The following is a 26,284-nucleotide window of genomic DNA, read 5'->3' as shown; positions in this document are numbered from 1 at the left end:
TGGGGGCCACGGGAAAAGTAAAAGCCTACCCTTGGTCTGAAGCCCGTATCACCAACTTGAGATAGGGGATGCGGACACTACCCAGAAGCCAAATACAAGCGGTGCTGCAGCTCAAGACCCCCACCACCAAGAGACAGGTACGGGAATTCCTTGGGGCAGTGGGTTACTGCAGACTCTGGATCCTCGGGTTCGCAGAGATAGCCAAGCCACTGTATGCCGCGATGGCGGAGCAAGCAAAGAACTCCACTGGGGTGAGGCTGAGGAAAAAGCATCCCAGGACCTCAAGTCAGCATTGGTAAGCGCCCCCGCCCTGGCGCTCCCCAACTTAGATAAACTTTTTCATTTATTTGTGGCTGAAGCCCGAGGAGTGGCTAAAAAATGTTAACTCAACAACTGGGGCCATGGAATCGGCCGGTGGCCTATTTATCAAAAAGACTAGACCCAGTGGCCGGGGGTTGGCCAAACTGCTTGCGAGCCATCGCGGCCACTGCCATTCTGGTTAAAGAAGTCTCTAAACTAACTTTTGGGCAGGACCTACAAGTCACGGCCCCACACAATGTGGAACAGCTGCTGCGCGCACCTCCGGACCGGTGGCTCTCAAATGCCCACATAACCCAGTACCAAGCCCTTCTCCTGGACCCACCGAGAGTCAGCTTCCTTAAAACAGCGGCCCTCAACCCAGCCACACTCCTCCCAGACCCAAGTGAGGAAGGCGGCCCGGAACACGAGTGCGTGGAGGTAGTGACTTCCCTCACATCTCTCCGAGCCGATTTGACTAACTTGCCACTAACAGATGGTAGCAGCTTCATGGAGGACGGGGTCTGGTTTGCAGGGGCTGCTGTGGTGACACTGGAAAAAGTAATCTGGGCCCAACCCCTGGCGAAAGGGACTTCGGCGCAGAAAGCTGAACTCATTGCCTTAACCCAGGCCCTGGAATGGGCTGAACGAAAGCGGGTGAGCATTTTTACAGACAGCCTTTACGCGCTCTCCACGGTCCATATGCATACAGCGCTATACAAAGAGCGCAGCCTTCTCACAGGAGGAGGCAGAGACATTACAAATTAACTGAACTTTTAAAAAAATACTGGATCCGAGGCCTCCCATAAATGGCCAAAAAAAAAAAAAATGGCCCAAAGGTGTGTCACCTGTGCTCAGGTAAATGCCAATCCAGGTCCTGTGTCAGCTCAGGGAGTCTGGAGCCGCGGTGGAGCACCTGAAGAACATTGGGAGTTGGACTTCACTGAGCTCCCTAAAACAAAAGGGGGCTACAGGTACTTGCTAGTCATGGTGGACACTTTTCCTGGCTGGCCAGAAGCATGGACCACTTGGAAGGAAACTGCACAAGTAGTAGTTAAGCAGTTAGTATATAAAATTTTACCCAGATTTGGCCTCCCAGTAACCTTGGGGTCGGACAATGGCCCGGCGTCCATCGCCCAGGTCTCTCAAATGCTTGCCAGGGCACGAAAGAGCAAGTGGAAGTTGCATTGCAGTTACAGGCCTCAAAGCTCAGGTCAGGTAGAACGCATGAACAGAACACTTAAAGAAGGCCTTACAAAATTAAAATTAGAGGTGGGCGGGCGCTGGGTCCAGCTCCTTCCCTTCGCCCTGTTACGCGCTCGATGTACCCCACATTTAAAAGGGCATTCCCCTGTTGAAATCATGTTTGGGATGGCTCCTCCCCTCATCCCCCGAATGGAGGATAAAACCTTAAGCTCTATCAAAAATCATAACCTCTTTAAGTCTTTGCAGGCCCTTCAAGCCGTCAGAGAAGAAGTATACCACACGGTCCCCCGAAAGACTAACATCTCCCCGGAACGAGATCCCTTGTTCCAACCTGGGGACTTGGTTTGGGTAAAGAAGCTCAATCCAGAACAGCCACAGCCACGGTGGGACGGATGGCACACCGTTGTTCTCAGCACTCCAACAGCAGTGAAGGTTGCAGGAAAGCCACAGTGGACATATCATTCCAGAGTAAAGAAGGCCGCCGAGGAGACAGACGCCCTAACATGGCTAGTACTCCGCACCAACAACCCCTTAAAAATCAAGCTCTCATGTTCATAGTTTTAATTTCTTTCGCAGTAAAGCAGCTGCCATATGGAAACAAAAAAAAATCTGCACCAGTTGTCGCCTCACCAATGGACACTAACCCGTACCATCGATGGAAGGAGGAGAAATCACCGTTGCTAACCAAACCGGCATTGGCCAGCCTACCTTCTTGTTTGACTTTTGTAAACTCCTAGGCCAGAACTGGGGTCAGACTCGGTTCTATGGGTGCGGGAACCAGCGCAGGAAGAAGGCATTGCAATCAGTCCAGTTTTACTTGTGTCCACGCGCAGGTAAGGGGAACTGTGGTGATCGTAAAGACTACTATTGCAGAAGTTGGGGCTGTGAAACCATCGCACCCTGGAAACAGTCTGACCCCCATATTTATGTTACAAGGAAAATCCCGTCCAAGAACTGCCAGTCAGAGGATTTTTGCAACCCCTTGATTATCAGGGTGACAACCTGGGGAAAAAATTACTGGATAGGTGGAAAAACATGGGGACTAAGACTGTATGTGTCTGGCTATGATCCAGGGATTAAATTTACTATCCAGAAGAAAATAATTTTTACTCAACCTAACCCAATAGGGTCGGCAAGGGACATTATAATACCGCCACCACCTCTCATTTACAAACCTACCAAGACTCTGCCAAAACCCACGTGGCAATCCCCAGTCCCAGCCGTTTCACCAGAAACCCTTGAAAAAACAGCTAATTTAATCTCAAGACCCCAGTCTTCAATCTTAAATACTTTAACAGCCATGTTCTCCTTTTTAAATCATTCTAATCCTGATCTAACTAATGATTGTTGGTTATGTTTGAATCCCGAGCCCCCCTTTTATGTAGGTATTGCCACAAATGCATCTATCGGAACCAGCCTGCACTCCATCCAGAACATTTCCATCCAGCAAATAAACAATGGGAGCCATAAAGACCCCTGCAAGTGGGGTAGTGAACCCAAGCTAACCCTAGGAGACGTCACGGGACAAGGACTCTGCCTCACTACTGACCAGTATAATTGGGACTCCTCTCCGTACCAGGACATCTGCACCTCATCTATCATCATCCCTGTCAATGACTCTCGGTCTTCAAATTGGATCGTTTGGTTAAAGGCTCCCCTTGGAACCTGGTGGGCGTGCTCCAATGGAATCCCCCCTTGCGCGTCTCCCCCTACCTTAGCCAAAAACCCTCCTGAGTTATGTGTATTAGCCCATGTTCTGCCTCAAGTCTATTATTATTCGGGTGAAGGAGGTAGGGAACATTTAGGGTTACCTCCCAACTGCCAGAAACGAGCACCTGTGTTAATCCCCGTTTTAGTAGGACTTGGAGTCGCAGGTTCAGCAGCGGTTGGAACTGCAGCCTTAATACGAGGAAATATGCATTTTGAGGAGCTCAGCCAAAGAATAGACGAAGATCTCAGTACCCTAGAACAGGCTGTTTCTATTTTGGAAACTTCTTTAAGTTCCCTAGCTGAAGTAGTCTTCCAAAACCGTAGAGGGTTAGATTTACTATTTTTGAAGCAAGGAGGCTTATGCGTAGCATTGGGAGAAACATGCTGTTTCTATGCCAATCACTCAGGTATTATTAAAGAAAACCTTAGCCAACTCAGAAAAAAAATAAAAGAAAGCGAAGAAGGCCGATACTCACAGGGAAACTGGTATCAAAACCTTTTCACCTGGTCCCCGTGGCTCACGACTTTGATTAGCGCAGTAGCTGGACCAGTGCTCCTCCTTCTGCTTGCCATAACCGTAGGTCCTTGTGTGCTGTGAACTCTTGTTTCATTAATCCAAAAGCGAACCCAAGACTTGAGAATCCTAATTATGAGATCACACTATTAAAATCTAGCTCTAGTAGAAGAGGAAAATTTTGAATCAAGGATTTGATTCTCGGTCAAAAGAAGTGGGGAATGTGACACTGTGCCCTGTAACAGTAACAGGCAGGTCACCCCCGCCCGGTCAGGAATGGATGCCCTGTAACAATAAGAAGCAGGTTACCCCCGCCCGGTCAGGAATGGGTGCCCTGTAACAGTGATAGGCAGATCCCCCCCCCCCCCCAGTCAGAAATGGAAAATTTTTAAATTGCAGCCTGAAACAGGTGTAGCCCAGCCCAGGATGTTTACGCTCCAAGAAGCAGCCTAGCCTACCTACAGTATCGTTTGGCAGACCACTGGGGACAAACTGACCTTAAATGTAGAACTTACTTTGTTAGACTTAAAAACTGTTTTGTTGCACTTTTCTGAGAATGCTTTGCCAGTTTCACACAAGAACTTGCCTCCCCCTCCCCTTGCTTGGCAAGACGCCCCACAAGGATGTATAATAACTTCCCTTTGAAGCTGTTTGGGGCTCTCGCCTTACAGACTGAGCCTGCCTCAGTTGCTGGTGAGGGCCCAGATTCGAATCTGTCTGCATAAAGCTTTACTGTTTCCATCTCTGTTTCAGTGAGTGGTCTGGGTGAGGGTCTCGCTCGCTAACAGTATAAAGGGGGGGGGGGTGTCAATTAAAGAGACACGAGACAGAGCCTGCAAGGGCTCTCCTCTTCCATGGCAACGGGAACCAGAATGCGGCTACAATGTACTCTCTCGCAAGCTTATATAATCTCGGGCAGGCAAGGCATGGTAAGCCCATAGGAACAGGAAGGGTTCCCCACCTTCCTCACGCCAGGACCCTTTCACACAGGTCTGCCTGTTGTGGTGACCCCCAACCATAACATTATTTTCATTGCTATTTCATCACTGTCGTTTTGCTACTGTTATGAATCATCATGTCAATATCTGATCCGCAGGATGAGATTTTATGGTTACTAATTGAACATCATTAAAGCATAGTGATTCATCACAAAACAATATCTAATTCTATATTGTGAAATATTTATTTCTGATTACAAATAAATGAAATTTTTTCTTGAAGCATGGTGTAGCCTGGTTCACAGTCTTCATACCAGGTACTCGTATATGGGCCTATCTGCATGTGGGTGGACCTGCCTGGAGATGGATAGAGGAGCGGTGTCTTGGTTCCTAAGACCATCAGAAATAAGTGTTTTCGGATGGTCTTAGGCGACCCCTGTAAAAAGTCGTTTGACCCCCAAAGGGGTTGCAACCCGCAGGTTGAGAAGCGTTGTATTAAAGGGACACTCATAACAGGAGGGGGACGAGCTAGGAGCACATGCGATAGGAAGGGGAGGCACTAGAGGCATACATGTGACAGGAAAGTAAATATGCTACAAGATGGGTGGGCTTTAGACTCAAGATGGCAGCCTAACCATGATCCTCTCTAAGCTGACTTGACCTTGGGTATCTCTGAGCTCTTCTGTAGGGGAAAAGTCTATGATCCTTATCAGAAGGGAGTCGGCCCTACTTCAGGTGGGACAGACAATAGGGTCTGATTGCTTCTGATGGCAGACAACCTTCCTGCAAGTAGCCTTCATGAAGTTGACCTTCAAGCATATATAGTAGCAACTGTGTGCTTGCAAGTAGTACCTTATGATTGCTATTATTACGTGACATCGTGGGGAATGACTTTTGCTTAAGAATATGAGTGGGACACATCTCCGACCCGTGAATGTTAAGGACTCCCCCCACGGGAGCCCCAGGCTCCCAGACTCCTTAACGGAGGAGCATAGAGAATTGGTCCACATACACTCTTTTCCTGGTTCTATTTCCCACAGCCGAGTGGAGTTTCCACCTCAGATCTCTCAGGTGCGGCCTTTGGAGCGTGCTCCTTGCCTTGAAGATCTAGGAGTCAATGCCCAGTTTCTGTGTCACTTGGCCTGTGACCCCGGAGTTGTAACTTTTTAAAAAATCATTTTATTGGGGGCTCATACAACTCTGATCACAATCCATACATCCATCCATTGTGTAAAGCACATTTGTACAATCGTTACCCTCATCATTCTCAAAACATTTGCTCTCCATCTAAACCCCTGGCATCAGCTCCTCATTTTCCCCCTCCCTCCCCGCTGATCACTCCCTCATGAACCCTTGATAATTTATAAATTATTATTTTGTTATATCTTGCTCTATCTGACATCTCCCTTCACTCACTTTTCTGTTGTCCATTCCCCCCAGGGAGGAGGTGACATGTAGATCCTTGTAATCAGTCCCCCCTTTCCAACCCACCCTCCCTCCTCCCTCCCAGTATTGCCACTCACACCACTGGTCCTGAAGGGATCATCTGACCTGGATTCCCTGTGTTCCCAGTTCCTATCTGTACCAGTATACATCATCTGGTCTAGCCAGATTTGTACGGTAGAATTGGGATCATGATAGTGGGGGTGAGGAAGCATTTAGGAACTAGAGGAAAGTTGTATGTTTCATCACTGCCACACTGCACCCTGACTGGCTCGTCTCCTCCCTGCGACCCTCCGTAAGGGGCCATCCAATTGCCTACAGATGGGCTTTGGATCCCCACTCTACACTACCCCCTCATTCACAATGATGATTTTTTGTTCTGATGATGCCTGATACCTGATCCCTTCAACACCTCGTGGTCACACAGGCTGGTGTGCTTCTTCCATGTGGGCTTTGTTGCTTCTGAGCTAGATGGCCGCTTGTTTACCTTCAAGCCTTTAAGACCCCAGATGCTATCTCTTTTGATAGCCGGGCACCATCGCTTTCTTCACCACATTTGCTTAAGCAGCCATTTGTCCTCAGCGATCATATCGGGGAGGTGAGCACACAATGATAGAGTCGTAACTCTTTATGGGCACGGAAACCCTCACCTTCCTCTCTTGGAGCACCTGGTGGCTGCAAACTGCTGTACCTTGTGGTGTGAAATCCAATGGTCGCCTACTGGTATAACCAAGGCTCGATATACATTAAGTTATATAAGTAGACCAACAGCATATGTATACTATAAATAAATCAAAGCCCAGACTCACTGCCATCGTGTGGATTCTGGCACCTAGCAACCCTGTGTCGGGCTTCCGAGGCTGCCAATCATTTCCGGAGCAGAGCAGATTCGGAGGAGAGGCTGAACTCTCCCTTGGGGTCATTGTCCTACACTGATCCCACGTGTTCTCGGGCTCCGCGCTACACACACAGCTATGTGAAACAGACAGGAGCCTTGGTGGTCCCTGCTGAGCACTCGGGCCACTGGTAGCAAGACCAGCTGCTCTCCAGGAGAAAGACCTGTATGGAGTTTCAGTCTGAGCAACCCCCAGGCAGTTTACTCTGTCCTACAATGGGGTCACTATCAGAATCGACTCCGTGACAGTGGGTTTGGATGGGGTTTGGGGTGTAAAATGCACACATACAGACAGAGACCAAAGGAAAGACACAAACGAAAGGAAGAGTCGTTTTGTCATGAGGGTGAAAGAAGGCGTTTTACTGTTTATTTTCAATTATCCTGATTGTTGTTGTCATTCAAGACTGAACTCATTGGACCCTGAGTCCCACTCCCTTGTGGGGAGGCTGGTCCCCCACACTAGGCACACCGGACTCTGCCACAAACACACCTGTAACCTGAGGACTGAAGACGGAAAATGCATGGCTCTTGAAGAAGCAGAAGACGGCTACCCCAAGAGAACTGAACCTTTTCTTTCCCTCCCCTCTCCCCACTGCAACAATGAACTCAACCTTTGGAACAATCGTTCTATTGTGCATAAGGCCACTATGACACAGAACCCATTGGACCGCACCTAACCACACATCAACAACCACGCGCCTTCCTTCTGTACCTACAGAACAACCCCCACCTGGTCTGATGAGAACTCCGTAAGGGTGACCCATTCTCTTGAGGCCTTAGAGGAGCCGAATGAGGAAGCTCATAGTTTGGTCAGTTGGTCCCTCCCACCTCCAGCCACTTGCTTCTACCACCCATTGTCCAGTCCCATCACACCACTGCGGGTCCTCTGAGGACCCACGCCTTCCCATGAGGGAGCCTGAGGAACAGCCCCCCACCCACTCCCCTTCCCATCCCCACTCATCTTATAAGATTCCCCTCTCAACCACTGGGAGGCAGCCCTAAGCACTTTCTGGTGGCACTTCCACCACCCTCCCAGCTCACCTCTAGGGTGACTCCTCTCTCCTACCAGTGAGTCTGGGCCTTTCCTCCTTGAGTTGGAGCCTTGAACAGTGCTGTACAGTCGCCTCTGACTCAGAGTGGTCGCAGGTCCAAGAGCTGAAACCATGCCTCGGTCCTGGGTCATCTTCCTCATCGTTGGTTGGCCTGAGATCCTCGCTCTGGGCACGGCATGGCACACTATCAAACAAGATGGCGTGGGGACCCACGGGGCTCTCGTTGGCTCCTGTTCCAAAGTGGATCCCTGGGCCGTCGGAGTCTGGATGGTTCCACTATGCCCTGTCCACCAGGGGTGACCCTGGTGGAGTTTCAAATCCACAGAGCCCAGCCATCAGCATCTACCCCTCAGTCATGCAGAAGGGTGGCGAAGGCCCACTGTGGGCACTGTTGACAGCCATCCTATTCTTGGTGCGTTGGAATGCCACCTCTTCCAGGAAGCTTTCCTGATTCCCACAGCACAGCCATCAACCACCACTTTCTGGGGGAAGGTGGGATGCGGGGGGGGGGGCTCCCTCCTCCTCTGTGCTTCCATATGGTTCTGTATGACTGTTGGGTAACTCATTACTTGCAGAAGGTTACAGCCCCCCTGGGGGGTTACGATTAAGTTTGCCAGAAGAATGTGGTCTTTGCCCTAAGTTCTTAAACAAAAACCCCTGGTATTTCTCCTGGGACTGAAATGATTTGATGAGGCTTCCAGGCCACCCTGGGGATGAGGGCTGGCCTGACACCATGTGGTCTCTTGTCTGGGGTGACTTTAGGAGATGAAGACTGGTTTCCACGCAGGCCCAGGAAGTGAGGCCCCAGCAAAGGTTATTGACCTGGGCTTCTGGTCGGGAAAGGACATCATGCATCCTTGTTGGGACACGGAAGCTCCGAGTCCGGAACTCTCCCAGACCCCACCCGCACAATTCTTCCTGTGTTGTCTGAAAGCATGAGTCACCTGGAGAACTCTGCCCCTTAATTGTGAGATCTGACCTGGGGTCAGAGAAAAGCGGGTGCCCTTGACTTTAAAGTGAACGGCACAACTTCTCATTGGAATGGGCTTCCTGCCTTCAGTTGGTGTTGAGATGTGGAACACAAACATGGGTTTCCCTCGCCACTCCCTATGCACACGGGAAAGACCCGGGACCGGGGAGCGGTGGGCGGTTTGGGGCTTTGGTTTGGGTTTTGTTCGGGGCCCCTTAGACAGCATTTGTCTCGAGTCACGATTCAGCTCCCCACTTAAATTCCATCACTGTGGATAAAGGGGTTGTATCTGATCACCAGGGTTGGAGGTGTGGGTCCACCTGGAGGCGCCCAGGTAGAAAGGCCTGTTAGACACCCACTGAGGGAAAAGCCAGTCACTGGAAAACACAGCTTGACTCAGACGTGTGTGGGGTCACCCTGAACCAGCGTCCAGCCCATGGTCACTGGGCCGTTTGGGGCTGGTTCCTTGGTTGGTCTACTGATGGATTCCTTTCCTAGGGTGGCCTTCACAAAGCACCACCGCACACCAGGTAAGTTTCCATAACAGACAAGGATTGTGTTCCTGTTCTGGGGACCGGAAGCTGGCATCCATAGCGACCGTGTTGATTCCTCCTAAGGTTTCTGATAGCCCTGGCTTTTGGGGGCTCCTGGAAGCCCTAGGCATCCCATGGCTTGTAGATGTATCTTCCCACAGGCCTCTTTTCTCTGTGCGCCCCTCCGCCCCCGGCTTTTCTCCTCTTCTAGAAGGAGCCCTAGTGGTTTAATCGTTACCCATTGGACTGCAATCCCTAAGGTTAGCTTAAAAACCCAGCCACTGCAAGAGGGAAAAACTGGGCTGGCTACTCCCATACAGAGTTACCGTATTGTAAACCCACAGGGGCAGGCAGGCAGGCCTATCCTGTCCTATAGGGTTGATATGAGTCAGAATCAACTTGGTGACAGTGAGGTTAGGTTTGATTTTGGGTTGGTTTTATGAGGACACCAAGGACATCGTGTGTTGGGCTGCTAACTGCAAGGTCAGGGGTTCCAAACCACCAGCTGCTCAAAGGGAGAAAGATGAGGTTCTCTACTCCCATTAAAAGTTACAGTCTCCGGAGGAGGGGGAAAAATGATGTACTGATATCAAGGGCTCAAGTGGAAAGCAAATATTTTGAGAATGATGATGGCAACACATGTACAAATGTGCTTGACACAGTGGATGGATGGATGGATTGTGATAAGAGTTGTACGAGACCCCAATCAAATGATCTAAATTAAAAAAAAAAAAAAGTTAGTCTCAGAAACCCCTAGAGACACTTCCACCCTGTCCTATAGGGACGCCCTGAGTCTGCATCGACTCAAGTGCGGTGAGAGTTTGGTGTAAGGATTGAACTGGGACCCACGGACTCCAGCCGGGCTGATGGCAGTCCGGCGCCACGTGCCCTTCCTTGCGTTCTTAGCCAGGCAGCCCCCTCCTCCAGGAAGCCCTTGCTGCCTCCTCCATCCGCTCAGCCAACGTTGGCGGGTGCTGCATGCGCCACAGCCCTACGCGACTTGAGCTCTGACCCTAGATGCGCTCGCGTTTCTTCCCACGGGTCCCTCCTCTGCCTGTGGGCAAAGCCTCGTGGGGTGCCCGCCAGGCTGTGCCCGTACCGCAGGGCACTAGTCTGCAGGGCCACGCCGACCGGAGGAAGCGCGGAGGAAGGCGGAGCCTGAGACGGAGAACGTCCGTGTCCCCGGGCTGGGGACGGAAGTTGCTCAAGTCCAATTACTTTCAGTTTTGTTTCTTTCTCAGTTCCCCTGCGAGAGCGGGCGGCGCCTGGGCCTGGGCCCCACTCTGGGGAGACCTCCAGCTGGGACTAGGTAACGGGGTGGGGGGTGGGATTGGAGGAGGGGGTGAGGGGTGGCGGGGAAGGGCTGAAGTGGAGGAATGGGGAAGAAGGGGAGGAGGGAGAGCGCCCAAGGAAGAGGCAGGGACAGGAGGGAGGACGGGAAAGCTGGAGGAGAGGAAAGGAGAGTGGAGGGCAGTGCCTGTCCCCCAATTCTCCTGACCCGCCCCCATCCCACCCCCTCTCACCCTGAGGCTTCTCTCTGAAAGACCCCTCCCGCACTGTCGCCCAGTCAAGGAAAGGGGAGGCTGCGCCCTATCTGGGTACCAAGTGCGCACAGCACCCCCTCCTCCCCATCATTCAAAAGCCCGCCTCCAGGGGCGTGTGGAAAAGGAGCCCTCATAAACGGCTGCCCGGTTGAGGAAAACACTGGAAGTCGCTCCTCCCCCTTCCTATCCCATCACCTACTTCAGGAAGTGGGGGCCCACCAGCCGGCATTCCTGGTCCCAGAAGCTGGGGATGGGGGCCTAGCCAGGAGAGTTCCTGTAGCTGCCCTCCTTGGACTCCTGTGGAGATGCCTCTGAGACCTGCCTGCCCCCAGCAGCACCCCAGCACTCGTTCCCTCCCCCCATTCCACTCAATCCTCACTGCCACGGAGCCACTTCTGACTCATAACGACCCCCCGGGACAGAACAGAACGGCCCCTGTGGGTCTCTGAGACTTGAACTCTTTTCAGTAGACAGCCTCATCCCTCTCCCTTGGAGCCACTGGTAGCTTCGAGCCACTGACCTGGCCGTAGCCTACTGTCAGCATACGTTAAACTTTAGGCCTTACTGGACTGGGAGCCTGAAACGCACAGCTAGGTCCCCACCCCAGGGCAGCGGACACTCGTGAAAGGATAACGATGGAAAATGCCCAAACCCTCCCGGCAGAACCAGGCACCTGTGTGAGAAGGGTCTCAGCTGACGAAGCGGATTTAGAAGCAGCAGAAGGAAATGACAGGACACCACGCTTCTCCCTGCTCCTGATGGTGGCCACTGCGTCTCTGGGCCCGAGGCATACGAGCAGCATTCCCTCGCTGAAGGAAATGCTGAGGACCACGACTCTAGAAGCAGTGGCCTTCCTCGCAAGATGCTGACGTAGCATCCACCCTGGTCTCGCAACAACGGGGTGGTGCCTTCGGTGTCCTTTTAAAGGTCACGGTCTAACCGGCCAGGTCGAGTGTCTCATTGGTGCTTACAGCTCTGCCCACCAGGCCCACACAGGACTGGGACCACCCCACCCACAGGGTCTGCCGACTGTGGGCCCTCCCAGTCTAGGGGTCTCATCGGCTGTGCCACTTTCCACAGCACCAGGCATAAGGAGCAGCAAGGACGGACAACTGACTGAGTGCGTGTGTGAGAGAGACGGGGACTGCCTCCCCACCCCACCCCCCACCTCACTGGAGAACCAGAGGACCCAGAGACCAGAAGGAAATCCTTTGCCATCCAGGTGAGACCCCCAGGCCTGGGGATGGGGCAGAAGCAGACAGGTGGGTTGGAGGTGGGGACCTCTGGCCTCTGACCCTTGACCCTCCACTTGCAGCATGGTTTCCCAGGGATCCTCCACCTCTCTGCTGGAGGCCTTGAGCAGTGACTTCCTGGCCTGCAAGATCTGCCTGGAGCAGCTGCAGGTGCCCAAAACCCTGCCCTGCCTGCACACCTACTGCCAGGCCTGCCTGGCCCAGCTGGCTGAGGATGGCCACCTGCGGTGCCCCGAGTGCCGGGAGGTCGTGCCTGTGCCACCCGGGGGTGTGGCCGTCTTCAAGACCAACTTCTTCGTCAATGGACTGCTGGACTTGGTGATGGCCCGGGCCGGGGGAGACCTCCGTGCAGGGAAGCCAGCTTGCGCCCTGTGCCCCCTGATGGGAGGCACCAGCACCGGAGGGCCAGCCACTGCCCGGTGTCTGGACTGTGCGGACAACTTGTGCCAGGCCTGCGCCGATGGGCATCGCTGTACCCGCCAGACCCACGCCCACCGAGTGGTGGACCTGGTGGGCTACCGGGCAGGCTGGTATGACGAGGAGGCCAGAGAGCGCCAGGCAGCCCAGTGTCCCCATCACCCCGGGGAGGCTCTGCGCTTCCTGTGCCAGCCCTGCTCCCAGCTGCTGTGTCGTGAATGCCGCCTGGACCCCCACCTGGACCACCCATGCCTGCCCCTGGCCGAGGCTGTGCAGACCCGGAGGCCGGGCCTGGAGGAGCTGCTCGCGGGCGTGGACAAGAGCCTGGAGGAGCTGGAGGCTGCCCGGACGACAGAGAAGGAAATGTTGTCCCAGCTCCGTGAGCAGGCGGCCAAGGTGGGCCTGCAAGTGGAAGAGGCAGCTGAGCGGGTCCTCCGGGCCCTTCTGTCCCAAAAGCAGGAGGTGCTGGGGCAGCTCCGGGCCCACGTGGAGGCTGCCGAGGAGGCTGCTCGGAGGAAGATGGTAGAGCTGGAGGGCCGGGAGCAGGTGGCCAGGACAGCAGCCACATTCGCCCGTCGAGTGCTCAGCCTGGGGCGGGAGGCTGAGATCCTCTCCCTGGAGGGGGCGATGACGCAGCGGCTCCAGCAGCTGCAGGACTGTCCCTGGACCCCTGGGCCGTCCCCTGGCCTGCTGCCCCGGCTGGAGCTCCACCCCCGACTGCTGGAGGAGGGGTACCCCCTGCTCCAGCTTGCCTTTGATCAGCAGCAGCCCCAGAAGGGCAATGGGACAGACGGAGCTGGGGCCCAGGGGCAGGACCCCACCCCGATCCAGGGCAAAGACAGAGCCAAAGCGGAGAAGCCAGGCAGTGGAGTCCAGTCGCAGAGCCAGGAGGTCGCCAAGTCCCCCAAAGCAGAGAGGGCCCAGGTTCTGCCAGAAGAGAGGCCCCGGACCCCCACGGTGGACAGTACTTGGGTCTCCAGAGAAGGGAAAGAAATCAAGCCCCAGAAAAGTGGCAGAACCAACATGAGACCAATGAAAGGCAGGCCCGAGCCCGTTTCTCGGGAGCACAGCCCAGCCCCCTGGCCCCCCCTGGAAGGCCCCGGCCTGCTTCCCAAGCCCATCTTTTTCTGCAGCTTCCCCACGCGCATGCCTGGAGACAAGTGGTCTCCCCGGATCACAGGGCTCTGTCCTTTCGGCACCCGGGAGATCCTGGTGGCGGATGAGCAGAACAAGGTGCTGAAGCGCTTCTCCCTCAACGGGGACTACATGGGCAGGGTGCACATCCCCGAGGGCTGCTCGCCATGCAGCGTGGCCGCTCTGCAGGACATGGTGGCCTTCTCGGCCGGAGCCCGGCTCTACCTCATCCGCTCAGACGGCGAGGTGCAGTGGCGCCGAACTCTGAAGCACTCACAGGCCAGCCACGCCGTGGCCGCCCTGCCCTGCAGGAACAAAGTGGCTGTCAGCGTCGCCGGCTACGTGGAGGTTTATAGCATGGAAGGAAACCTGGCCACCCGGTTTGTCCCTGGGGGCAAGGCCAGCCGGGGCCTCCGGGCACTGGTGTTCCTGGCAACCAGCCCCCAGGGCAACTTTGTGGGCTCCGACTGGCAGCAGAATAGCCTGGTGGTCTGTGATGGCCAGGGCCAGGTGGTCAGTGAGTACAGTGGGCCCGGCCTGCAGGGCTGTCAGCCGGGCTCCGTGTCCGTAGACAAGAAGGGATTTATCTTTCTGACCCTCCGGGAGGTCAACAAAGTCGTAGTGCTGGACCCGAAGGGTTCCTTTCTGGGGGACTTCCTCACGGCCTACCACGGCCTGGAGAAGCCGAGGGTGACCACCATTGTGGACGGCCAGCACCTGGCCGTGTCCCTCAGTAATGGGACCATCCATGTCTTTCGGGTCCGCTCTCCTGAGAGGTAAAGGGGCGAGGACCGGGGCGGGGGGTGGGGGGAGGGCAGGACGGGGAACAGGACTGTCGGTGACCTGGGACAGGAGGGCATTTTCCTAGAGGGTCAGGGTTGGTGACGCCTCAAGGTGACGTGCCAAACTGCCAGACCCTCCTTCTGATGTTCAGGGACAGGAGGCGCGGGGTGGGTGCCACCCCGTTCTCTCCCTGTGGGAGGTCCAGTTCAAGCAGGTATACATTTGCATTCTTCAAAACCACTCCTGGTCCAGTGGGCCAAGGGAGTCCTGGGCAGGAAACACCTTCCACCTGCCCCAGCCAGCAAGTGGGGGCTCCTGTCACGAGGGCATTAGCAGTGTAATAAGGGATGGGCTTCGACGGGGACAGTTGCGGACACCAGCCTCGGCCAAGGGACTTTTTCTCAAAGGCATCAAGGGAAAAGGTTCACCAAACCATACGCATTCCAACGCTGTGCGGGGTGCGGGGTGGGGTGGGGGCGGAGCCTAAAAGACAGGGTGTCAGGGTGAGACAGGGCCCAGGCCGCCCACCAAGTAGCTTCCCCACAGCTTCCTTCTGCCGGCTTTTCACGGGTGGGGCTTATTGTTTGAATTTCCCACAAATTCCCCTGTTGGGGATTTTTTTATCTTCACCCAGGGGCAGGGGGCGGGCAGGACAGACAGTCGGAGGAGTGGCTAGGGACAGGAAACTGCATGTCCCCTAGCGGACAGTCAGTGGCCTCACCATGACATGCAGGCACTGTGATGAGGGATGAGGATGTGGGTAGTCAGGGGCTATCAGGAAAATGACCACAGGGGATCTTTTCGGGGGGATCCCGGACAATGGGTGTGACTTGTGTCTGCTTCAAGTCCAGATGGAGGAGGCAGGGCGTTGGATGTGGGGAAAAATGAGGAAAAAGAACTGCTTACTCGGGAGCGGGGGTGGGAGTTTCTTGTTTGCGGAAGCCGTAGGGGAAGTTGGCAGTGTGCAGATGGCCAAGTTCAACGGGGACACATGGGACCAGGGGGCCCTCCCTGCAAAGGGTCATCAGAGACGAAAAGGAAGACTCACAAAATAGCCACCTTTTTACATGGTATATTTTGTCACAAAATGAAGGGGTGTGTGTGTGGAGACGAAACCAGTAAGATAAGACAAAGGGTCTGGTGGCACCCCGGTAGGCACCTGGCTGCTCTCTGAAAGGCTGGTGGTTCAAACCCACTGCACGGCACTCCAAGAGAAAGGTCCGTTCGAGTATCGGTGGCGGCTTGTACTGGTGGTTTTTCGGTACTGTCCCCGTGGGTCATTTCTACATGGTGCCGTCGTCGTGCGGCTCTGCAGCAACGCTGACAGTACACCCGCAATATGATGAGATTAGAAAACTATGTGGGAGGGGAGGGGACAGGAGAGAGCAGATGAGATTAGAAAACTATGTGGGAGGGGACGGGGTGTGCCCGGGTGACTTACTGACAAGCTATTGGGGTTTCTAAAGAGGCAGGGCACCCAGGAGGGGACGCCCAGAAGCACGGACCCCCGCCCCCACCCCAGCCAGTCGTTCTGACTCACAGCGACCCTGTAGGAGAGAGCAGAACTGCCCGTAGACTTTCTGAGACATCCGGTCTCTACAAGAGCAGACAGCCTCGTCTTGCACCCAAGACGCAACCGGGGAGTTTGAACCTCACCCAGAGTGAGCTTCAAGAAGCTCACTGGGGCTTCAAGAAATGGGAAAGAGGCGGGGGTGAGGTGGGGTGGGGGAACCCTGAAAGATGAACGCACGCATCTTACTTTGATCAAAAAGAAGTTTTAACCACGTGCCAAGGAGCACATCCCTCTGACCCCTGTCACTGGAAGATGATGCGGTCCTCCTGGGGAACCGTTTGGCACGAGTGCGAATTCCTGACAAGAGTCAGAAAAGAAAAATGACTGTAAAGATAAGTTATCCCACCTTGGGGAATACATGCTGGGAAAAGCGTCCCAGAGAAAAGCATTGTGCACGGAGGTATTTGTGGCTGCCTGCCGTATTCATTACTAACTGGAAACAGCTTAGCTGTGGGGTGACAGTTCGGCGGCGGGGAGGGGGGGGGGGTTGTCCGTAGGACGGGATGCTGGGTGCTCATAGACAGAAGCTGTTCCATTAAGGAGAGGTAGAGTCACGTGATGCAATCAGAAGCCCATAGGGCAGTCTTGGGAGTTATGATCACACAATGCTAGCAACCAGGCACAAAGCCTGCCTGAACAATGACCAAGTAGCTATAGACCCCCTAAACGGAGATTTGGGCAATCGGGGTGATTTTGTTGTTTGTTTTGAGTTTCTTACGTGCTGTTATTCCTCTCTGCACATGTATGCTTCCGTTTTCCGCCATAAAATAGCCTGTGCGCTCAGAGATGTTCTTCCAACAGATTACCCACCTCGGTGCGGAGGAAAGGGAGTCACAGCCAGTGCTCAGAAGCACAGATAAGCCTAACCAGGCAGGGCAGCTGACCAAGGAGCCCACCCTGGGAAGTTGGGTAGGGTGCAGTCAGCCCCCTAGGGTGGTCAGATTGTTAGCGGGAAGGAAGCTCACTCAGGCCAACTGGAAAGCTAGCGGCGGCGGTGCTGCTGCTGCTGAATCAGGTAGTCACAGAGGCTGAGTTGTGTGTGGGCAGGAACTACGTCGGCCCACTTCGCAGCCACGTGCCAAGAGCTAGCAGAGTGCTGGCACGTCGGAGGCGCGCTAAATGTCTGTGACGGGACAGAACCTCTGGCTAAGGCATGGGACAGTGGCATAGCTCCTTGTCGAGACCACTGTCAAGTGGATGAAGCTTCAGCTGACCAAGTTGCCAGCTTGTGGCTTGTGGAAGATTTCTTGGAGGGGACGGATTATTGGCCTGGTCCATCCTATGCCTCACAGGGGGCGGCTCTGCTCCCAATCAAAGAGATGAGACTGGGTGGTCCCGCTTTGTTTGGAGCAGGGACCCAGGGCCCATGGGGATCATACCCCCTGGGGGCCGAATAACTGCTGTAGAGGAAGAATGCACCCAGTCAAATAGCTCACCCAGTGGTCAAGCAGGAATAAGACACCTTCAGGAATCATCTGAAGGCCAGAAGGGAGTCAGTCCCACAGGTGCCCTGGAGATGAAGGAAGCAGGGGGCTGTTTCCAGGAAGCTATAGGACTCCTGGGAGACTGGGCTTTGGAGGCAAGAGCAGGACTGGCTTTTCTTCATGAAGCAGGAAGGCTGCAGAGGCGCAGAGTCCTGGCGAGATGGGGAAGGGCTGGACGGAAAGCACAGAGCACACTCTGGAGGGCAAATCCCCAGGGCCTTCCCTGTGAGCCTGGAGTCCTGGGGCACTCCTGTGGGAAACACAGCGGGAAGTTCTGGTGAGACTCCGCTCTTAGGAAGCCAGCAGCGTCCTGAGAGACGAGAACCCTCTTCGCCTCCCATCCGGGGTCAGACTGTGTTGGCTAGATAAGCTGTATCTTTTCCTGCTCGGGAACTATCAGTGTTGGCCGCGTGTTGGCAAAATGAGACAGTCCTTTTGGTGCGGAGACAGGGCGTGGGAGAAGACCTCTGTAGCAGGCTCTGTGCCTGGAGAAGGAGAGAGAATTTGGTAGCAACCCTAAGGGCCGGGTGCTGGCTCTTCCAGTTAAGTAGCCATGCGATCTCAGTCTCATTCCTTCACCTCTCTGAGCCTCAAGTTTCTGCACAGTACAAGGGGGATGATGATGCCCGCTCTGCCCACCTCACTGGGTCGAGGTGAGAGCGGAATGAGAAGTGTATACGAGTATTGTGTACACCATAAAGCTCAACTTGGAGGTGTGGTTTGGTCCACAGTTAAACTGACAGGCACTGACCTCCCACTCCTCGATCGGCCAGTGGCATCTGAGTGGGGTGGCAGGTCTTCACGTGGCAAGGCGAAGACCTGAGAACACCTGGGGAGAGTTGTTATCTGCAAACCACCCATCCTCTTCAGAGGGGACGGTACTGCGTACAAACAGGCAATGGAAAGGATTGACACCAGTCCCGGAGTGCCAGCTGAGAGTCAGATGCGCTAAGTAAGGACTGAGAGCCACAGGCATTTCTTTTTAAAAAGGTTTGGTTTGGTTCTTGATGGCCAGAGTAGTTCAATCTTTGGGTAATGTAAAGAAAAATTCATTTGGGAGAGAATGGCTCTCCATGCATACACCATACTCTTGTTAATTACTCTATCTGTAGAACAATGTCATAATGCCACAAAGATGACATTCGAGAGGGGCAGAAGTTCAAGAGAAAAGTCCAAAGCATCCTCAAGGGGGCAGTGGGGAGTCAACACCATGTGCACAAGAAGGGACAAAAGGTCCCCAGGTTGATGATGGTGGTTACACAGTCCTTGATACACATGAACTAGTGAATTGTAGGATATGTACATCCTAGCTATATATATATAAATTTCCCGAGGTAGTTGATAAGGTTGGTGACCCTGAACTGGGCAGGGTTTGATTGGTGGCTGTGTGATCATCTCTTGTTGGCAGAGAAGATAAGAATTAGATAAGAAGATAAGAATTAGAAGCTATGCCTTCAATCAAGTGGCAGATCGGGCGAGAACATAGAGTTCTGGAACCGGGGAGAAAACATACTTGGCTTAGCTGGGGCAGAGAGCTGCCAGAGAGAACACCCAAGGAGATGTTCCCAGTAGGAAAAGGGGCTTAGGAAAAGAGGTAATTTGACTAGGGGTGAGACTCGTCTACCCAATTGGCTCATCGATCTGAGTACATTAAGTGGATCGACACAGGAGTAAAAATCGGTGTTTCTAGGGACCACAGACTCCTGTGATTGAAGGGGTGCCGAAGGTAGAGACGGGTCAGGCGAGACCTCACCTGAAACTCTGGGTGAAGAATCTTGGGACCAATTTCTCAGGGAAGAGAAATTCCTTGTCTGAAGGACCTTTGCCCACAAAGCAAAGAAAATAAGTCGATTTGGGGGAGTTTGGGGAGGCAACCTGAAACCTGTCTCTACAGAAAGTCTGCCCTGGATGGTGTGGCGGCCAGCACCTACTGGGCCGAAGGAAAGTAACAGGCCGTTGGTCTCTGCCAGTGGTGTCGGCCCAACCACTTCCTCTCGGTGGCTGGGGAGGGTGTGTGTGTGTGAAGATTCTGTGCCACAAATTCTTTCATTCCTCTGCTTTTGTATGGTATGTTTTGCCTTCTCAATAAAGTGCTTTTGGAAAACGAGCCTTTGCTCAGATGAGTTCGTGGGGAGCGGACCTTGCTGACTCCGAGACCCCGTTCCTGGAAGGAATCAGCTCTTCAGCTATAGCTTCAAGGATACCATGCAGATTCCTTGGGGGGCGTCACAGGAGCAAGAACAGCTGGCACGATCCCCATCTGTGGCTCTGCCCTCGCCCCAGCCAGTTCCTCTTGGAGAACAGAGAAGGCCCCTCTAGGCAGAGAAGCCAATCTTACCACCAGCCCTTGGAGAGCTGGAAGGTGATCTTGTCCAGGTGCAGGGGTTACTCAGGCCTGGAAGACTGTGTGGCTCTGAGAGGCCTAAGGAGGTGGGACCTCCATCATCCTTTTTGTCACATTGGTCTCAGTTTTCTGACTCGGGGGTCAAATGAGCATTTCAGAGGACCTGGGATCTTTCACTTGCGACCCTCCTGCAGGCCTGGGGAGGAAGGCCCAAGGGAAAGCCTGATTCTTGGCCAAAGCCACCCCTCTGCCCTTGTCTCCAAGGCCTCAAGCAGTTTCCATCTTCCAGTTGCCCTGGGCAGGAAAAAGCAAGACCCCAGACCTTACTTCTAAGTCAGGTCACACCGCCTCCGACTCCAACCACGCAACACTGAACAAGGAGCAGTTGTTGAGCACCCACTCCCGAAGCCTCCACCCTTCTCAGGAGGAACTTGGAATCCTACTGAAAGCAGACTAGGAAGGAGGCTTGGGTCCACGTGCTCATGAGATGTTGATCTGCATGCAGATGAAGGGTTGACTGATTCCAGGGCTGCCCTTGCCCCGGTTTGAGACACCATCTCCAACACCCTCCCCCACCCGCTCTGAATCTCAGCCGAGGCACTCCAGCCTGGCTGAGTCTGCGTTTGCTCATGTGGAAAATGAGACGATGGAACCACAGGAGAGTTGAGGTTCTTTTCCGGTACTGCCTGGGCAGAGACACCCTGATGTACCCCTCGCTGCCCATCTGGTCTTCACCCAGAGGCCCCTCCACCCCCATGAAGGAGGCTGCCAGCTACAGGGAGAATGTGTTTGTGATGTGGAGGGAAGTGGCGGGGCTGGGGGACCAGGGCCCTTCACGGTGCGGTGCCGTGTGACAGCCTGAATAAGAATCCTGTCATACATCATCTGATGACTCAGGCCAGCTTTGGACCGGCGCCTCTGCGAACCCTGGGGAGCATGACTCAGCAACTGAGGGGGCTGACAGTAGGAGAGGCTGCCGCAGTCCATGTGAGTGGTGAGCGTGGGGAGAACAGCTTGTTCCCAGCTGCAACCCCCAAGGCGGGCGTCTGCTTCTGTGGTCAGATGCACATGGGGCCTCCAGTCCTCAGCCACGTGGCTGAGCCTTCTCCCTCGGGTCTTGTTCGGATTCTAGACAGCCCGGCTCCAGAGGCAGCAAGGGACTACTGCCTCTGCCCACCGTCTTAGTCGACAGCTGTGTCTGCAACAAGACACCATAACACCGACTCAATGGCCCGCCTGCCCCCACACTTTTTCCTGGGTCGCAGTGAGCTTCGAATAAGAGCAACAGAGCGCACACTGTGAGCTGGGAAAGGAGGGTTGTGTCAGAGGCTGGGCACCTGGCCGGCAGATGGTCAGAGCATCTTCCCTCCTCTTTGCCGGATGGGGCTCTTGGGTCTTGACTTGGGTCAAGGGCCTACTCAGCAAAGGTCTGCTCTTCTTCAGAAAGCGCCAGATCTATTTTCTCCAATGCTAGGTTAGAAAGAGTTTGGCATGGTCCCGGGGGTGGGGGGTGGGGGGCGGGGGGAGGAAAAGGAAAACAAAATAAAGGAAGGTGGAGGTGGAGTGGTCTCGGAACCAGGAGGCCCCGGCCACCGATGCTTCCCAGGACATCCGCCACCCCACCTGGAGGGTGTGCATAGACCACAGTCCCTCCAACCGCCCTGCCCGCCTGTCTCTGGCAACTCTCTGGGGTTTGGTTGCTTTTTCAAACCAGAGGTCTCACATAGGTGTCAGCCCATCTCCTAGGGAAGCAGTGCCTGAGAGAAAGAGAGCAGACCTGTCTCACTGTGTGTTTCCACGGATCTGCGCTGCTGGGGACACTGGGGACCAGAGAAGGAGTGGGCTTCACAAGTCTCATGGGGAAATGGAATTGGAAGAGGATGGGATGTCCCCAGGTACTCGGTGCAGCTCATGCCACGTGTGACTCCTGGCAGAGCCAGCTCCGGCCTTCTCCAGTGCCTCTTCCTGGGGTCGTATCTGATTTCATTCCCAGTTTCCCTTCAAACCCACTGGGAGATGGAGCACAGGAACGTCTTAATCCTCAGCGTCTGATGAGAAGACACAGGGAGCTTGGGAGGTGGGCCCACCAGCCCCACGGCGGGGGCAGAGAGAGAAAGAGCTGCCCTGTCTCCTTTGAGGAAACTTGTCTTACTTCTGGAGGCTTTGGAAAGCTCGCACGGAATGGAATGAAAAGATGGTGGGCTTTTCCCACAAACTTTTCGAAGACGATAGCTCGTAGACCATCACTTGCCCGTCCGTGTTGTCGTCCTGCGGTGGGTTGTGCGTGGCTGTGACGCTGGAAGTGAGGTCGCTGCTGTTTCAAGTGCCAGCAGCAGGGCGACCCACGCAAAGGGAACAGGTTTCCGCAGTTTCCAGACGAAGGACACTCTGCGAAGAAGGAAGAAGGCGGTCCACTTAGGAGGCATTCGCCACCGAAAACCTTTGGGATAGCAGCAGAACATCGTCAGAGAGCGGGCCAAGAAGGAAGAGACTCACAGCATGACCGAGGAAGAGCTGCCTTCTCCAAGTCGAGCTGGCATCTTGGAGGGGCAGCGGAAAAAAGAGGAAGACTCTCAACAAGGTGGATCGACACAGTGGCTGCGGCACTGGGCTCGAACATAAGAACAAGGAACCGTGCGGATGGTGCAGGACCCAACGGGCAGTGGTCACTTCTGCTGTGTGGGGGGGTCACGAGGCGCCAGAGCCCACTCGAGGGCCCCTCGCAACAAAGCATCGATAGTAGGGATGTATCATGGCATTTGCTGCTGGACACACGTTTAAAGGTACAGTTCGGGGCCATTGTGCCACGCACAATGAGAACCATCACCACGAGCCATTTGCAGACCTTTGTTGCCATCACCCTAACCAGACCCTCTTAGGCAACCAATCCCTATGCTCACCTGCCTCTAACCCCCGGTAACTAATCTGGTTTCTACCTCGATGCATTTGCCTATGACAGATGTTTCCTGGAAGTGTGATCACACAATATCTGCCGGCTTAACTTAGCACAAGGATCGCAGGGCTCATCCACTGACACCGCACGCATCAGACCTGGATTTCTGACGCAAGAGCCAAATGACAGCGCATCGTCTGGATCAGGGGTCGGCAACCTTTTGAGATGGAGGAGCCGATCCTGCCCCTCAGGACAATTGAAAATTTTATTTTAAACGCCTTACATTTATTTCGACAAGTTAGGAAAATTTAAAGTCGTGTGAACACCTGAAACTGGATCCATCTCATCCCCGAGGCTGGAGCCCTCCTGCGTTCTTCAGCGCTGCCCTTTCATTTCTGTTTCCGGGGTCCTTGCTGCCTTCAGCCCCCACTCTAAAAGCAAATGCATCACTTTCGTTTTGTTTTTCCCCCCAGAATCCTTCCTGCATGCTTTGTTTTTACTCTCTGTTATCGAAAGCCCCTGTTTTCTCCTTCATGGTCACTCACCACTCTTCTGTACCCCTCTCATCTTTCCACTTTTCCTCGATGACTTCCGGTCGCACCTCCGTGTCCTTTTTTTGCCAAGAGAGAACATTGAAAGTAGGTTGTCCCTACCATCGTCACCCTCGACCCCTCCTAGTGACCGCCACGTAGTCCACACCAGCTGGGCTGTACTGCACGTCCCCAGGAGTGCCAGGTTACTTTTCCAAGAAAGAACTTGAATCCTTGGCTTTACTGCATCTTGGCCACATAGAAGGGCTGGGAAGCATGCTTGCCTATTTGGGGTCTTTTCTAAGTGAGGGAAACCATAAGCTGGGTTGAGAGGGGCACAGCGGTTTTATGGAGAGACACCAGTCTCGGAATCGTATCAGTTTTTCAGTCTAGTAATAAAAATAAAGGCATGTATTAAACTTAAGAAACTAGGAGAGTTTCATTTTCAATTTCACATGTAGGAGTTGTTTCTAGCTCAGTTTGCCGAGCCCTGGTCTAGATGCACCACGTTTTGTTCATCCATCCATCTGCCGACGGGCGCTTGGGTCTTCCACCTTCTGGCAAGAGTGAACAATGGTGCCGTGAGCATTATGATGACAGGTGTGGCCAGGACTGCTTTCTAACTCGCTTCCTCACAAACCGTTCTCCCCTCACCCCGAAGACCCTAAAGGATAAGAATCAGGTGCGCAATCAGGATTTGTTGATCGAAGGAATAAGTGAATCAATTTCCGCCAAAACTTAGTCACCTTCACCTAATCATTTCATTCATACAGAATATAACAGAGTATGAGGAAGCCCTGCCAGCTCTCCTGACAGGGCAAGGCCTTTATGCAAAAGAAACTTACCTGTTCCTGTGAAGGGAGGTGTCTTCCTCTTGGTTCTCTGGAGAAGGAAATCCAAGAAAGCTTATACACGCAGATAGTCAAGGTTCTGTGTCAGGTGAATGGTTCACACAGATGTAGAGGTGGGCAAGTTCAAAGTCCAGAGGTCAAATGTCAGGCTGGAAACCTCCCTGGCTCACGTAGCAATTGAGGTCTATGAACCCCAGCTCAGCAGGTCAGACGACATGCTTCTGACTGCAGAGGCAAATGAGGCCCAGGTGTTGCAGGGAACATGGCAATGTGCTGACAACTCCGGACATCAGCAGGTAACACCGCAGGCTTCTGGTGCAAGTCCACAGAACCAGAGATCAGATGATAAAGCAGATGCAGGATCCACAGCCAGCAAAACGCAAGCCAACTTTTCTAGAGCATCCACTATCTGGGAAGCAGATAAGATGATGTGAGACCTCCTCATGGGTGCAGTGGGGGATTATGACATCTCAGTTGCCAGAGCACTGAGAATCCTGGCCCAGCCAAGTTGACACAAAACCGTGACTCTCACAGAAGTGTGAATCAAAGGGAAGTTACTGAAATTCTGGAGACTAGTGATCTCAGCCTACTGTGCTGTTCCGTCCCCCCCCTCCCAGCATGCTAACTTTCTACAATATTATATTCTTCAATGATTTCTTCTGATGATTATGTGTTTATTATCTCTTCCCCAACACCCATTCTTGGTGTAATGAAGTCCTGTAAGGACAGGGAACGCTGTCTTCTTTACTGACATAGCCCAAGTACTCAGATCAGTGCCTAAGATAGAGTAGGTGCTGGCTGAATGATTGGGTGAAGCCAATTAATTATTGGCTCGGAGTCAGGTCTCTTGGTGTGTGCTCTGCTCTGTGTATCATCTCCTTTAGTCCCCTCAACAATTCGATGAGCTCGATATTGTTAGGATCCCTATTTCAAGGCGAGGAGCGTGAGGTTTAAAGAGAGTGTGGCATGTGCACAAGATTACAAGCAGCTGAGCAAAGTCACTGGGCAAAGGCCAAAGCCAATCCTGTCTGCTCAGGGCCAGCCCTTCTCTTCTGAGCTCTGTGCATGGCCTTCCAAGAGAGCCACCCCCACCCACTTAATGTCCTCTGGTCAATAGTGTCCTTCAGTCCACACCAATTTCCCACATAAGGCCTTCACATGTACACACACACCTCTCAAATGTATCTTCTCAGCTTGGAAGAACGGGCCCTGAAGGAGACAGCATCATGGAGGTCTTGCAGGTTGAGGTGGGCAAGGCCTTCCTTACCTCCAGCTCAACTGCAGGCCGCAGGAATCCCTCTGGGCTGGGTCTTAGCCGTGGTAGAGTTCCCACAGGCTTATGGAAAGGAAGCTATAGGGAGGTACCTCATCCCCCTTGACCAGCCCTGAGTTGGATTTGTTTGGCCTCTTTCCAGCAACTTGGTCCTAAGAGAACCCTGGGAAAAGATGGAGACCCAAGAATGTCAGTAATAGAGGGGAAAGAACACAGAGACCCGTGGGCATGCACAAAACAATCCAGCATCACCGATCTGCATCCCAGGGCTCAGGGAGGCCAGTCGGGGAGGAAGGGCAGGAAACCATGTAGGCTGAGCAACACATCCCAGTGGGATCTGTCTGTCCTGGGCTGCTGGGGTCTATGTTGGAGGAAGCCTGCAGTACCTCCCCTACCCATCCGTGCACATGCCAGGGGAAGGCTGAGGAGGGGTCTGGTTCTGTGATCTATCAGTCCATGGTAGTTGGGGAGGCAAAGGAAGATGGGGCAGGCTCTCAGGAGGTTCTCAGGTGGGCATCTGGCCAGTTTTTGCCTCATCCAAATATCAGGACTGGAATTTCCCAAGGCTCATTTCCTACCATTTAATTCTCCGCCGAGGACCACTGTCTGCCAAGTCTGCACAGGGCAAGTGGCGGGTGTGTACACGT

The 26,284-nt window shown here is 53.8% G+C and overlaps 1 protein-coding gene across 2 annotated transcripts; it reads left to right on the top strand.

Annotated features, from left to right (window-relative positions):
- The first annotated feature begins 10,708 nt into the window (after positions 1 to 10,708).
- On the top strand, positions 10,709 to 19,853 carry TRIM56 (tripartite motif containing 56). 2 transcript variants are annotated; one of them, XM_075564928.1, is made up of 3 exons: positions 10,709 to 10,867; positions 12,183 to 12,324; positions 12,418 to 19,853. In XM_075564928.1, the coding sequence occupies exon 3, from the start codon at positions 12,419 to 12,421 to the stop codon at positions 14,684 to 14,686; it is 2,268 nt and encodes a 755-aa protein (XP_075421043.1). In that variant the 5' UTR covers positions 10,709 to 10,867; positions 12,183 to 12,324; position 12,418; the 3' UTR covers positions 14,687 to 19,853. The 2 variants fall into 2 exon arrangements, with proteins under 2 accessions (XP_075421043.1, XP_075421042.1); XM_075564927.1 differs by having other exon boundaries at positions 11,766 to 12,324.
- The last annotated feature ends 6,431 nt before the right edge of the window (positions 19,854 to 26,284 follow it).

Source organism: Tenrec ecaudatus, chromosome 12, assembly GCF_050624435.1.
Source record: "Tenrec ecaudatus isolate mTenEca1 chromosome 12, mTenEca1.hap1, whole genome shotgun sequence".
Taxonomy (NCBI): Eukaryota; Metazoa; Chordata; class Mammalia; order Afrosoricida; family Tenrecidae; genus Tenrec; species Tenrec ecaudatus.
Note: the sequence above shows the minus strand (reverse complement) of the source record. Positions and strands in the feature narration are given on the sequence as shown.